The 16,600-nt window shown below is 37.0% G+C and overlaps 1 protein-coding gene across 1 annotated transcript in view; it reads right to left on the bottom strand.

Annotated features, from left to right (window-relative positions):
- Positions 1-6,899, bottom strand: part of LOC117339602 (QRFP-like peptide receptor) — an 81,167-nt gene extending 74,268 nt beyond the window's left edge. Inside the window, exon 1 of the mRNA XM_033901294.1 lies at positions 6,049-6,899. Coding sequence (XP_033757185.1) covers positions 6,049-6,433 — 385 coding nt within the window. The 5' untranslated portion in view covers positions 6,434-6,899. The remainder of the gene's footprint in view (positions 1-6,048) is intronic.
- Positions 6,900-16,600: the final 9,701 nt, after the last annotated feature.

Below are 16,600 nucleotides of genomic sequence, written 5' to 3' on the forward strand. Positions count from 1 at the left end.
CAGAACTACATATAACTCGTCCCAGTTTTCATTATCACATGTCATAGTGTCAGAACTACATATAACTCGTCCCAGTCTTCATTATCACATGTCATAGTGTCAGAACTACATATAACTCGTCCCAATCTTCATTATCACATGTCATAGTGTCAGAACTACATATAACTCGTCCCAGTCTCCATTATCACATGTCATAGTGTCACAACTACATATAACTCGTCCCAATCTTCATTATCACATGTCATAGTGTCAGAACTACAAATCTCTCGTCCCAGTTTTCATTATCACGTGTCATAGTGTCAGAACTACATATAACTCGTCCCAATCTTCATTATCACATGTCATAGTGTCAGAACTACAAATCTCTCGTCCCAGTTTTCATTATTACATGTCATAGTGTCAGAACTACATATAACTCGTCCCAATCTTCATTATCACATGTCATAGTGTCAGAACTATATATAACTCGTTCCAGTTTTCATTATTACATGTCATAGTGTCACAACTACGTATAACTCGTCCAAGTCTTCATTATCACATGTCATAGTGTCAGAACTATATATAACTCGTCCCAGTCTTCATTATCACGTGTTATAGTGTCAGAACTACATATAACACGTCCCAGTCTTCATTAGTGTATAACATGTCATAGTGTCAGAACTACATATAACTCGTCCCAGTCTTTATTATCACGTGTCATAGTGTCAGAACTATATATAACTCGTCCCAATCTTCATTATCACATGGCATAGTGTCAGAACTTTAATATAACTCGTCCCAGTCTTCATTATCACGTGTCATAGTGTCAGAACTACATATAACTCGTCCCAGTTTTCATTATCACATGTCATAGTGTCAGAACTACATATAACTCGTCCCAGTTTTCATTATTACATGTCATAGTGTCAGAACTACATAAAACTCGTCCCAGTCTTCATTATCACATGTCATAGTGTCAGAACTACATATAACTCGTCCCAGTTTTCATTATCACATGTCATAGTGTCAGAACTATATATAACTCGTCCCAGTTTTCATTATTACATGTCATAGTGTCAGAACTACAAATCTCTCGTCACAGTCTTCATTATCACGTGTCATAGTGTCAGAACTACATATAACTCGTCCCAGTCTTCATTATCACATGTCATAGTGTCAGAACTACATATAACTCGTCCCAGTCTTCATTATCACGTGTCATAGTGTCAGAACTATATATAACTCGTCCCAGTCTTCATTATCACGTGTCATAGTGTCAGAACTATATATAACTCGTCCCAGTCTTCATTATCACATGTCATAGTGTCAGAACTATATATAACTCGTCCCAGTCTTCATTATCACATGTCATAGTGTCAGAACTATATATAACTCGTCCCAGTCTTCATTATCACATGTCATAGTGTCAGAACTACATATAACTCGTCCCAGTCTTCATTATCACATGTCATAGTGTCAGAACTACATATAACTCGTCCCAGTCTTCATTATCACATGTCATAGTGTCAGAACTATATATAACTCGTCCCAGTCTTCATTATCACATGTCATAGTGTCAGAACTACATATAACTCGTCCCAGTCTTCATTATCACGTGTTATAGTGTCAGAACTATATATAACTCTTCCCAGTCTTTATTATCACATGTCATAGTGTCAGAACTACATATAACTCGTCCCAATCTTCATTATCACGTGTTATAGTGTCAGAACTACATATAACTCGTCCCAATCTTCATTATCACATGTCATAGTGTCAGAACTACATATAACTCGTCCCAATCTTCATTATCACATGTCATAGTGTCAGAACTATATAGAACTCGTTCCAGTCTTCATTATAACATGTCATAGTGTCAGAACTATATATAACTCGTCCCAGTTTTTATTATCACATGTCATAGTGTTAGAACTATGTATAACTCGTCCCAGTCTTCATTACAACATGTCATAGTGTCACAACTACATATAACTCGTCCCAGTCTTCGTTATCACATGTCATAGTGTCAGATCTATATATAACACGTCCCAGTCTTCATTATCACGTGTCATAGTGTCATAACTATATATAACTCGTCCCAGTCTTCATTATCACATGTCATAGTGTCAGAACTACACATAACTCGTCCAAGTCTTCATTATCACATGCCATAGTGTCAGAACTACGTATAACTCGTCCAAGTCTTCATTATCACATGTCATAGTGTCAGAACTACACATAACTCGTCCCAATCTTCATTATCACATGCCATAGTGTCAGAACTACGTATAACTCGTCCCAGTCTTCATTATCACGTGTCATCGTGTCAGAGCAATCCCTGGATTACGCTGATTCGGTTTGACATAACAGACATTAACTCGAGGTGGTAGTCAACTTTATTGAATTAGTGTTAACTATATACAATATTTTCTCTCATTGCTAATTTGAGTTTACATATAAAAGACAACGCCGTCGGCCACACACAAAGGGTTAATCATAGTTCTGTGTGTAATAATTCTTTGTCTTTCGACCTGTAAGTACCCATCATACCAAGGAGGACTCGGTCATTACAGACGTATTCAAAACACCGAACGTAAGAGTTCCTCAATGATAATTCTATAGTAAGTTGGTGAGAGCCCCAGGTAACAGTTTCTCAATGATAATTCTATAGTAAGTTGGTGAGAGTCCCAGGTAAGAGTACCTCAATGATAATTCTATAGTAAGTTGGTGAGAGGCCCCGGTAAGAGTTCCTCAATGATAATTCTATAGTAAGTTGGTGAGAGGCCCAGTTAAGAGTTCCTCAATGATAATTCTATAGTAAGTTGGTGAGAGGCCCAGTTAAGAGTTCCTCAATGATAATTCTATAGTAAGTTGGTGAGAGCCCCACGTAAGAGTACCTCAATGATGATTCTATAGTAAGTTGGTGAGAGCCCCGGGTAAGAGTACCTCAATGATAATTCTATAGTTAGTTGGTGAGAGTCCCAGGTAAGAGTTCCTCAATGATAATTATATAATAAGTTGGTGAGAGCCCTAGGTAAGAGTTCCTCAACGTTAGTGAGAGCCCCAGGTGTTATTCGTGCGATAGATGTAATATTATACACATCTATGATAATTATACACCATATTAACCGACAAAGACATTCCCATTTGCCCATACATCAAAAACTGTGTGATTTTTATTGATATACTTCACAGACACAATATCTTCGCCCATCGATCCCCTGGAAGAAAGGCACAAAACTCCGTAAACTGACACCAGTGGAAATACTCCCTCCCCATTTTTTCTCTTCACGTAAACCGTAAACAACATGTCAGATTCCTGAGAAAACAAGTTTGTCTGATTGACGACATTGGCGTGTGAGCGATGTTACATGAGTTTGTGATCCACCGGAGAACCTGCTCCGTAACGGTCCAATTTTCTCTGACATATTGTAATACACATGTATATATATATACGACGGTTAGAGCTGCTCCGGAGAAATTATCTATTGGCATTTACAGACATAGCAAAATGGTAGAATCTCCTCGAGGATCCACGCGTGAAAGTTCAGCATAAGGTCACGTGATGTAACTTAGTTGAAATAGCTTATCGTGCGCACATATCCTGCAAAACACACCAAAATTGCCATGCGCACATCTCCTGCACAACACACAAAAACATCGTGCGCACATCTCCCGCAAAACACACGAAGATAATCGTGCCCAAATCTTCCGCACAACACACCGGAATCTTTGTGCGCACATCTTCTGCACAAAAAAAAAAAAAACTTCGTGCGAACATTTTCCGCACAACACAAGAAAATCATCGTGCACACATATCCTGCACAACATACATCTACCGAACGCATCGTTCGCCGGAGTATCAAGGATTATCGACTGACAATAAAGAAAGACCGAGAAAAATAACTATGTAGCGAACAGTTAGACAATCAAATGGGGGGATTACATCAGGCCGGAACAAATGATCGCTTAAAATAAAAATATCAAGTCAGAACCAAAGATCGTTTAAATTTAAAATATCAAGTCAGAGATCGTTTAAATTTAAAATATCAAGTCAGAACCAAAGATCGCTTAGAATAAAACTATCAAGTCAGAAACAAAGATCGCTTAGAATTATGCAGTATAATAAAGTATGTGTAGATATTATTTGAATTGAGTAGATATCGCATATAATTTGTGAAGATGTCATTTGTAATATGTGTAGATATAATATGCAATTTGTGTAGATATTATATGTAATTTGCTAAGATTTTATATGTAATTATGTTAATATAATATCAATTTGAGCTGATATTATATGTAATATATGTAGATATCATATGTAATTTGTGAAGATATTACATGTAATTTGTGTAGATATTATATATAATTTGTGTAGATATTATATGTAATTTGTGTAGATATTATATGTAATTTGTGTAGATATTATATGTAATTTGTGTAGATATTATATGTAATTTGTGTAGATATCATATGTAATTTGTGTATTTATTTTATGTAATTTGTGTAGATATTATATATAATTTGTGTAGATATGTTATATAATTTGTGTAGATATTATATATAATTTGTGTAGATATTATATGTAATTTGTGTAGATATTATATGTAATTTGTGTAGATATGTTATATATTTTGTGTAGATATTATAATTTGTGTAGATATTATATATAATTTGTGTAGATATGTTATATAATTTGTGTAGATATTATATATAATTTGTGTAGATATTATATATAATTTGTGTAGATATGTTATATGTAATTTGTGTAGATATTATATGTAATTTGTATAGCTATTATATGTAATTTGTGTAGATATCATATGTAATTTGTGTAGATATTATATGTAATTTGTGTAGATATTATATGTAATTTGTGTAGATATATTATATAATTTGTGTAGATATTATATATAATTTGTGTAGGTATTATATGTAATTTGTGTAGATATCATATGTAATTTGTGTAGATATTATATGTAATTTGTGTTGATATTATATGTAATTTGTGTAGATATTATATATAATTTTTGTAGATACCATATGGAATTTATGTAGATATGTTATATAATTTGTGTATATATTATATGTAATTGTGTTGATATCATATAGTATGCATACTTCGTTTAAACGTTCCCCCAATAAGTCTGTACATGAAGATACGTTTTTGATCACACCAATAAACAAAGATCTCGTATAGGAAGGTAAACGTTTAGCTGTACAAACATACGAGTGTAAATCACGATAAAATTGCTGTCGGTAGAAGAAAAGTTTATTCTGCCAGCTGCTTAATACGATAAAACAATTCAGTATCGGTACATTGATAACACTAAATAGTTTATTTCTTATCAGAAGATGGTAAAGTCCCAAAAAACGAAGACTCTAATCCAAACATTATAGAATCTGTGATAATCTATCCCGTACAGCCTCCAGCTGCTGTACCATGTATTTTACAACGGAGTCAATTACAGGGGGCACTTAAACATACCACCCCGCGTACAGCCTTACCGCAGTCTACAAACTCATCAACATTACTAAATAATATATGATGTTGAGGGTACTTATGCCTGCCATCTCAAGGCGCTGGTCCCTACAGAATCGTGTTATCTCATTTATTACATTAACACCACGAAACCAAGTGAAAACATCAGTTATGATTTGATCGTAAATCATTCATTATTGATTTAAGTTGCCGTTTTTTGAGTCAGGCAGTATCTGATGATAGTAAACCCCTTCTGTACTATGGTAAACAAGTTGTGTTTATTGGGAATACCGTACGTTGTATAAAGACTTGTGTCTGATTTCAGTATTGAAATCTACTCTAATATTGATCTAATTTAATTAAATTGTGTATTGATTGATTAAAGCAATACTTGGAACTCAAGCTTGCTACGGACAATGTTAGAGAAATGTATTACATTGGTGAAAGTAATTCCTTCCTAAATAGTGCTTGTGCAAAACGACATCACCGCGAATAATTAATATCAAATATCAAAAGAGACAATTTATAAGAGTTGAGTTGAGTTCACACACTTAAAATTCAACATGATTTTACTGAACTTGACTTACCTTGAGCAAAGCTGTTGAATTTACAGAAGAATTTACCCAGTATCCATCCTTCGGAAAGGTCATCCACGAGGTACACCCAACAACACCAGACGATGACCATTAGGTCGGACACGGCCAGGTTGACGATGAAATAGTTTGTAGTTGTCCTCATCCTTTTGTTTTTGACCACCACTAGGATCACAAGCAGATTGCCCACAAGGGCTGTCAGTATAATTAAAGCATACGTGGAGATTTTGGCCAGAACCTGTATAAAAGGTTGTGGTTCTAGATCCAGTGGATAATCATAAATACTTGGATCGTAGAAATCTGTGTAGTCCCCCTCCTCTATGGAACTAGGAGTCATATTGTATTCGGACGTGTTCACCAACATTTTTTCCATGGCCATTTTTTTTTTATAAACTCTCAATTACTTTCATGTCCATTTATCCCGCGACACTTGTATCCGTAAAAGCGAATGTAAACTGATCACAGCTGTTCTCACACGGCGAGTTAAACAATCGATCGCCCTCCTCCCCCAGTCTTATCTGGCCCCGTCTATAAACCGTAACAATCTTTCTTCGCGGGGGTCTCGCTTCATCTGTTTCAGCGGAACATATATCTAGACCTTCCTCACCTGACCGGTACCGTCACGAGGAATCAGAACCACACACTAACAAGTCTCCCTGAACACGTTGGGATGCCAGTTGACACACCTCGAGAGCTTGGCTGTTTTTGCGCGAGCCCTATGTCCATGAAGCTGAGGATGGCTGGCATCACGTACATGTCTCGGTGCAGAGCGCTTCAGTAGGGTGCGTCACGCTCTGTTGATTTCAATTGCAAATATCAATGATGCGTATCATTATATACGTCAGCCATACATGTATATAGGCACGATCACATGCGACTCCCAGACCACTTGTTAATTTCTCAAAACATATAACTTGTAATAATATCGTCATTACATCAAAAACACTCGAGATTAGGGAACACATTGATGACGGCGGGCAGTGCTTCAATGGCGTATACTCTCTGTATTCATAATAAAGTATGAAAGTAATAGAGTTTCCAATTTCATCTAAATTATATACATGGCATTGTTTCTACAGTAAGTAAGCACCGATATAAACTAATAAACCAAGGGAAGTTTCGGCATGCAGGGATGTAGATAAAAGTAAAGTTACTCAGTTCAAGTGTGCCAATCCAGTTGTAACTTTTCACGTTCATTATAAGTTGATAACTCTGGTCCCAAACGGTGTGTAGATAATTAGTATAACAATAAAAAAATGACATAAAGCTGTAAACAATTAGCGTTAATTGGGAGAAAAGATATTCGTTATTTTTTATAATAATGATAAGCATACTTCGTGCTAAACAAATTACGTGTGTAGGAGTGTCTCCTCACGTACAGACACTTATGTTTGTAAGACATGGTGTACCGTAGGTACTTACATAGGGAAGTGGAGGTAGTTTACCTACATAGATGTTTATTACGGCAGCACATACACAATGTATTACAGAGAAGTTTTCAAACGAAAGTAAACAAGAAAAAAATAGATTTTTCTCAACCTTTATTCAGTTCGATTTTCTTTCTTTTATCGTAATCCTGTATATCAATGCAACCAAGTTATCATTTTTATGATCGGCATTATATTTTCTTTAGCGATATGGAGCAAGACTTGTTCGATGCTTGTTGATATGCGTAGTGGTTCTGTTGTCACCATCCTAAATCTCGAGAACCTGACGTAAACCAGATTTGATTTTGAATCAGAACACGCTTACTCTCTTTGAACGCATGGTCCAGTTATCCATGCACTTTTACAATGGTCTCAATACAAATCTATTGTTTGTATTCGTATTTTACCGTAGTTAAACGGATTAAGAGTTAAAATTATGTGTAGTTTTAATTCGATATTCTCTGTTGTTGTATTGCTGAGTGTGGGGCCGCGGTGGCCGAGTGGTTAAGGTGTCCCGACACTTTATCACTAGCCCTCCACCTCTGGGTTGTGAGTTCGAAACCTACATGGGGCAGTTGCCAGGTACTGACCGTAGGACGATGGTTTTTCTCCGGGTACTCCGGCTTTCCTCCACCTCCAAAACCTGGCACGTCCTTAAATGACCCTGGCTGTTAATAGGACGTTAAACAAAAAACAAACAAACCAAACCAAAGTATTGCTGAGTAAAACTGATGTCTACAGAATCCTGCTTTACGACACACAAGGTGACGCTCAGTGTCAACTTGAACAATCGGAGTTGTTCTGGTATGCGATGAGATGTAAATGACACATCTTGTAAGGTTAACATCATACATAGCTTTTAACGTCTATATTTGGTAGATACCTGTTCATCACTTATATTTAAAGTCCACATAACCTTACCTATGAAATGTAGTTTCTAATCAGATTTCATCTTTCTATGCACTTTTTGAAAAAGGATGAGTCTTACACAAAAGCAATGTGTCTATCGCAAGCACATGATTGCATAATTTTCTTTATTTAATTTTCACAAGTAAACACAGAAAAAACACGATGTGTAGTTATGAAGTTAAACAATTCAAATTCTACCAATATATTGGATTTTAAAAGAAGTTTTATAGATCATATATAAATAAGTATCAAAACAATAACATATCTATTCAATTTTGATTTGTATTCAACCCCTTCACACCAGTTCGCACGACATGATGGAGGGATAGTTCTTTTTTCGGCATAGCCGTATAATATTCTTTTGGCCCAGATATGACACGACAGGTGGCGTTACTGGTCAAGATGAAGTATGTGATTGGTTTATGTAGCGGTCAATGCAAAATGCAGATATGCAGTTAAAAACGAAACAAAGTTAAGATTGAATGCAAACTGAAAAAGTGGATGTATCTTTTCAAATGACTCATTGATAAAATTATATTCCTGATTCAAATGCAGTCTTATTATCACCATAAATGATTAAAACTGATATAATTTTGTTATCGGTGCTGAAACTGCGCATTTATTAATTAGTTGGTTAATTTATTTCACCAGCAGTTTTATATTATAACCACCAGCATTAAAACTATGCCGTTTATCTTTTTTAAAGATATTTCTTGTTTAATTTTGATTCGTACTGTAAATGTATATACAAAATAATGTAATTAATAAAAATCAATTAATAAAGGAATTATCCACTTTCAGTTTACTATAGTATTTTGCCGGTATAAAGGTCAACCTCTAGAGGTAATTTTCGGGCTGTGTCGGTAAGTTTTGGTATTTTGTTGGTATCCCGCCGGTATAAAGGTCAAGCTCTAGAGGTAATTTTTCGGCCTGTGTCGGTAAGTTTTGGTATTTTGGGTTTTTGCTTCTAGTGTAACAAAAACTTGTCTGTAGATCATAGCATTGTCGCATTGAAATCAATAATATTGACAAAATTCAGGTAAAACAAAAATGTACTGTTTTACTTTACTATTTACTTTTTATAAGCTATGAGCAAATCTCAAACACAGTAAATTGACTTCCAAGCGAAATGTTGAGTATAACCCTGAAGTTACGTGAGGGAGAACCTTTAAACCACGTACAATGCATGTATAGTGTATGTGTTAAACCAAGGAGTAAAATACGGCCAGAAATCTTCTGATAACATCAATAGTATAGGCACTCTTGAATTCTGTTACGACAAGTATGTTTGTGACTTCTTACATAATGCTAGTGTCTTCAATAACCGGTACCTTGACAGAGGGACGCCCTGTTTTGTATGTGACGTGTCTACAACATGGAGGCCATTGTTTAAGTCAAGACAAAGCTGTCAAACTTTGTCAAGTGTATTTCCAATATAGATTGTCCATATAGATATGGTTTATATCCGTGAACAGGTGTTCAACCGAGAGCACTAATAGAAAGATGAAGGTTAGCTACCTGTACCCGCCTAAAATAACAGCGCTAGTATTCGATCGCGTTATTTTCTATACTACATTTAGCTATTGTCTAAAAACATCTACAACGTGGGCGTTTTAGTATTAATGAACTAGTAGAAAATGTCTCTGTATCCCTATGTAAATACGCTATAGGATGTCATTAGGATGTCATTATATCATATCCTTATGATGGCATATCATTAGGATGTCATTAGGATGTCATTAGGATGTCATTATATCATATCATTAGGATGTCATTATATCATATCATTAGGATGTCATTATATCATATCATTAGGATGTCATTATATCATATCATTAGGATGTCATTATATCATATCATTAGGATGTCATATCATTAGGATGTCATTATATCATATCATTAGGATGTCATTATATCATATCCTTAGGATGGCATATCATTAGGATGTCATTAGGATGTCATAAGGATGTCATGTAATAAGGATGTTCGGTTTGGTTTATTTTGTTTAACGTCCTATTAACAGCTAATGTCATTTAAGGACGGCCTCCCGTGCGTGCGACATGCATGCGTGTGGAGAGTGCGTATGTGTGTTTTGGGAGGCTCCTTGTGATAGGCCGGGACTTTTGCCGATACTGCCGAAGATACCCAGCAGCACATCCCACCCGGTCACATTATACTGACAACGGGCGAACCAGTCGTCCCACTCCTAATATGCTGAGCGCTAAGCAGTAGCAACTACCATTTTTAAAGACTCTGGTATGTCTCGGCTTGGGGACAGAACCCAAAGCCTTCCTCACAGCGGCGAACGCTCAACTAAAGGCCAAAAGTGAGGCATTGTCAAGGGAGACATTAGGAAGAAGAAAGTTGTTAACAGAAAATATAAGATCCCAAATTTAGTCGCCTCTTACGAGCATGCATTAGGGCAGCAGGTACAATTCTAACGCCCTACCTGCAGGGCAGAATATTCGGATGTCATGTCATTTAGATGTCATTAGGATTTCATAAGGATGTCATTAAACTATTAGTCACGTTCTTACATTAGGAATGCATACAATTCAGGCGTTAAAGGTTCATATCAACTTTAATTACCTATATCTGGACGAAATAATTGCATAACTTCATAATTCGCTACTTTTATATCTTTTTATATTTCATCACGTCATTTAAGGAAATGTGGGGGAAATTTACTTCTAATTATCATCTTAAAGGTGTTACTTCTTGCGACTATGTGTTACAAGGATTCAAATGCCTAGATCAACTCGATAACAATGTGCCTACTACCAGGAACTTCCAGATTAAAAATTTACATGATGAAGCCGCCATGTCGGATCACATGGTGCCACCAATAACTGGCTTAATTATACTGTCGTTCGGGGAAAGCGATATCCGTGCTGATTATTATTTTTTATATAGATTTGAATTGAAATTAATCCAAGGCCAATACTGATGTCGCAAGTTTGATATGTCATCTAGGTCGATATCAGCTGGAATGTGAACAATGTTTCCTAATATCTGGAGAATCGTCACTGGATCCCCTCAAAAAGCACCAAAGAAATCGTTATCTCTTTGTTACTATAACACAGACACACGTCTCTTTATGTATTGATGAGTGACAAACACACTGTAGAAACTGTGTCAGTGGTGATTTCTCTAATAAATCTGGTAACCTGTTCTGTCTTTTACGATTGATAATATAACTTAAGATAACTGCTGACACTCTAATTCTGACTCCGAAAGCATCAAATACGTCAAGACTGATTAAACAATGTGAACTGTTACTAGCCTTCCACGAAAATATTTACAAAACTCCGGGTTGAGGACCCATCCCCCAAAATAGATTTACAAAACCCTGGGTTAAGGACCCATCCCTCAAAATAGATTTAAAAGCCCCGGGTTGAGGAGTAATCCCCTAAAATAGACTTACAAAACCATGGGTTGAGGAGCAATCCCAAAAATAGATTTACAAAGCCCTGGGTTGAGGAGCTATCTCCCAAAATAGATTTACAAAACCCTGGGTTGAGAATCAATCCCCCAAAACAGATTTACAAAACCCTGGGTTGAGAATCAATCCCCAAAAACAGATTTACAAAACCCTTCATTTAGGAGCTACTAAGTATCCCCCCAAAACAACTTTACAAATCTCTGGGTTAAGGACCAATCCCCCAAAATAGATTTACAAAACCCTGGGTTGAGGAGCAATCCCCCCAAAAAAGATTTACAAAACCCTGGATTTAGGAGCTATCCCCCCAAAACAACTTTACAAATCTCTGGGTTAAAGAGCAATCCCCCTTAATAGATTTACAAAACCTTGAGTTGAGGACCAAAAACAAATTTACAAAACCCTGGATTTAGGAGCTATCCCTTTAATACAGATGTACAATACCCCGGGTTGAGGAGCAATCTCCCAATAGTGTCGTGTACGGATACTTATCAACGACAGTTTCCTTTCCCATATCGGTAGGCCAGTTATAATTTGTTTAATTTAAGTTTATACAAGTGTAAGAAGTCAAGCTTCCATCATTTACTCATGTCATTAAATAGTTTAGCATGAGATACGTAGTAGAGGGTAGTTTAAAACAGATCGTAGGGTTCATATAGTTAAGCTGAGATATAGTAGTGTTATTAGCCACGTGATCTAACTGGCCAATGGTCAGTAGTAAGCATCCAGTCAGTCATCTTGGTGATGCGAAGATAAGCCAGACTTTGAGATACGAGGGCTGATTCATATGTTGTGAGATTGATTTGGAAGAATTTGAATTTTGACAGGAATATTGTATTATTTTCAATATAATCCCCTTCATTCTCTATACACTTTTGCCAGTGGTGTTTAAGGTTCTCAATGTCACTTTTATAGAACTCCTTTTCTTGTCTGTTCAGAGAGTCGTCCACTGCATGTATGACGTCATCATCAGACTGGAAATGGGTACCCGAAATAGCGCTGTTTTCAGTTTTGGAAATAGATGAAAGTCTGAGGAGAGGTATCATATAAATAGGGCGGATACTTACTCAATTAAACACCACAATCGTAAAAGACAGTCATGGCAATGACAGACTTGTGAATAGGAGCATTGTCCTGATGGATTAGCACACCTTTAGTGAGCTTTCCGCGTCGCTTAAGTTTAATATTTTCCCGCAACTGCCTCAGAACTGAAACATAGTATGTGCCATTGACTTTCTGTCCCATTTAGTGTTAATATATTAGCAAAATACTATCTGAATACCAGAAAACCGAGGTCATAACCTTCCCAGCTGATGGAACAGTCTTTGCTTTCTTTGGCGGGAGAGAGTCAGGGTGCTTCCGTTGTTTCGATTATTGTTTAGCCTCTGGGGTAAAATGATTGACCCATGTTTCATCCACAGTGACCATTCCCCGAAGAAAGTTGGCAGGATCTTTCATCAAAAAGGTTAAGATTAGCACGCGATAATATGCGCCGTGTGTGCTTCTGATCAACTGTCAGAAGCCTTGGTACACATCGGGCCGACCGAACGCTTTCTCATTGCAGTGTCCTCGGTCAGAATAGAATGTACTCTTTTCTGTGAAATGTCAACTCTACTGGCAATATATCTTTCTATGACTCGTCTGTCAGTCATAACAACATCATGAACTTTGTTGACCATTTCTGGGGTTGCAACATTGACATGCCTTCCAGGAAGAAGGCCATGCTCAAAGCCTTGTCGGCCGCGCTGAAATTCCGCAACTCACCTTTTCACTGAATCATATGAAGGGGCATCTTTCCCTAGTGTTGCTACCATATCATTATAGATACCCTTAGGTGTTTAACATTTTCAATGCAAATATTGGATCACTGCTCTTTCACCGATTTTGACCATTTTGTAAAAGCTACTTGCCCTGTTTACTTTAGAGTGCTACCTCGTCGACATAAACTAACGAAATAAGACCAGTCTTTGGGTACACGGTCCTATATAGTCAGAGAATAGTAGGACTTTAAAAGAACATCATTGAGTACATCAATACGAGGCTCACAACATATCAATCATCCATCGTCGTTCATTCTTTAGACCATCAACACCTCTTGGCGCCTGATACTTTCCACGATTTTGTTCATATTAGTACTATATGTGATACCCTCATTCATCTTCATACATCGTGTGCTCTCGGTACTATTCCGATATCGGAATAAGTTTCGATGAGCTGTCTTAAACAAAGGCTCATGATGAGACCATCTTCATCGTTGTTCAGTCAACCGTGACATATGGCCTGACCCCTGATCAAACACTTGTGGGGATGGAGTTATCAGAGCCCCAGAATACACCGTGCAGTACATATCTAGATGTCGCATCGTGGAAGTACTTACACTGTTGTCGGAATCGTAAACTTCCACGTGACCAGATATGTCTTCCATCAGACCGAAGATGACGTTTCTGGAAGAACGACAGGTTTTGTTAGCGGCAGCAGGCAGTGCGTCTCAAACGGCTACAGATCCATGTGTACTCGTTCAGATGGCGGGTCTTTTCACTAACAGTCGGATATGACTACTTTTCAAACGCAAAATACTAGGCATACTTCTGACACGTCAGGGAGGATCCTATATGGCTTTTCGTCAGAATCTTTATCATTCTTGGAGACGATCTCACCTGCGATCAGGAAAAACTGATTGTAGAAGGTAATGCTACCAACTTGGCGTGTCTATTGATTCCCTATTCCAACAGCCCAGCAACCGGTCATAACCCCGACATGCCAGATCCCAGATTAATGAGGAACTTGTCCATTTGGTAATTTGTACAAGCATTCAGCATTTACAAACATGCTATGTGCCAGGCCTTCCCTAATAGACGGTATGATTTAGACATGTACGAGAGAGATGTGGTCGTTATGGCGTCGTGTTGCAGTGGTCAGTGTTTCTATGAATACCATAAATGATGGTAGCCCTAGTTTAAATGACTTAATCAAAGATTTTTTCACTACATTATGTGACCGTCGACGATGTTATATTATAATTGGTAAGACACATATCTCTTGACGCCTTTAAGATTATATACCCATTCATCCATCTTTGTTGCCTTTCCGTGGTTTTAAATGGGATGGTTTGTATTATATTCAAACTCGACTTGTGTTTGGTAGTATATCGAGTCCCAATATTTTTGACAGTTTATTCCAAGCCGTGTGTTGGATATCAGTTCATCGGTATAACATACCAAATATTGTTCACCTGCTCGATGATTTCTTAACTGTTAATCCACCAAATTTCCACCAAGCCACTAGTACGATGGGGTAACTTATGTTCGTATTCAAATCTTTAAGTATTTCCATTACCCAACATCAGACGGTTGGGGCCTTCCTGGGAGTTACTTTGGATTTTGCTCTTATGCAATCAAGACTGCCGATGAGAAAATTTCCAGAATTTGTGAGATGTTATGTGAATTCAAAGACAAACAATGCGGTACTAAACGTGAACTCCTCAGCTTACTTGGACATTTAGATTTTGCGAGTAGATTTATACTGCACGGTCATTCATCTGTGTCCTACCTCATCACAAAGAAAACTATATCACAGTGGAATGGAATTTCATTTTTTTCCCTCAATGACAATGTTACGCACGCGGCTCACATGCACTTGTTTACAAATGCGACAGATGTTGCTTTTTGAGTTGTTTTGAAATAAGAGGTTCCAAGGAAAGTTCCCACAAGTTATCTAAAGGGATGGATATGATCTCTATGGCTTTCTGTGAATTGTTCCACAATGTGATTGCCAGTGTGTTATCGGAAAAAGAATGATCACGAAAAACGATTTTTTTAATGTGACAACATGGCAGCTGTGCAAATGAGAATAAAGAACGTTCAAAAGTAGAGCTGATCATCGATTTAATGCCAAAGTTGACATTATATTCGGTGTATCACAATTTCAATTTTCACGCAAAACCCATTCCAGGTATAGATAATTCTATAGCGGTGTGGTATTTCCCGGTTCAAGAAGGAGACGTTTAGTCAACTCGCTTCACATGTAGATCCATTTCCAACATTGTGTTCTCCACTTTCCAGTCTGTTGATCTTCGGGGACAGCAAGTGAACACACTGTGGGATTTGGCGGTCAGTCCTGGGACAGCTTCTACTTATTTAGTAGCCATTCAACATTTGCTACGTTTCATAACAATGTGTGGTATAGTGTGTGGTGCAGGACAATTACCACTCCTATCAGAAGATTTGTTGATGTATTTTGTGTCGCACTGTCACAATAGTTTGAACTTGACATTTGCTACAATCAAGCTGTATTTAGCGGGGATACGGTTTCATTATTTGAAAGCTGGTTTCAGTAATCCATTTGCTTATACTTAAAGACTGTCATATTTCTTGCGAGGTTTTAAACAGAGCCAGCTAGGAAGTGGTTACATCAGGATATTTCCTATTACTTTTGACATTCTTGAACGTATGTGTGGATTATTACAGTGTGATGTTTTCAATAAAGATGTAGATTTATTATAATTATGTGCATGTCAGATGAATTTTCTATTTAAGACATGATGTACAGATTTGTGTTTCTGACATGATGTACAGGTTTGTGTTTTTGACATGATGTATAGATTTGTGTTTTTGACATGATGTACAGGTTTGTGTTTTTGACATGATGTACAGGTTTGTGTTTTTGACATGATGTATAGATTTGTGTTTTTGACATGATGTACAGGTTTGTGTTTTTGACATGATGTATAGATTTGTGTTTAAGGTATAATCTACGGATTTCTATTTTCAGT

The sequence above is a fragment of the Pecten maximus genome, chromosome 1 (genome assembly GCF_902652985.1).
Source record: "Pecten maximus chromosome 1, xPecMax1.1, whole genome shotgun sequence".
In the NCBI taxonomy this organism is placed as follows: Eukaryota; Metazoa; Mollusca; class Bivalvia; order Pectinida; family Pectinidae; genus Pecten; species Pecten maximus.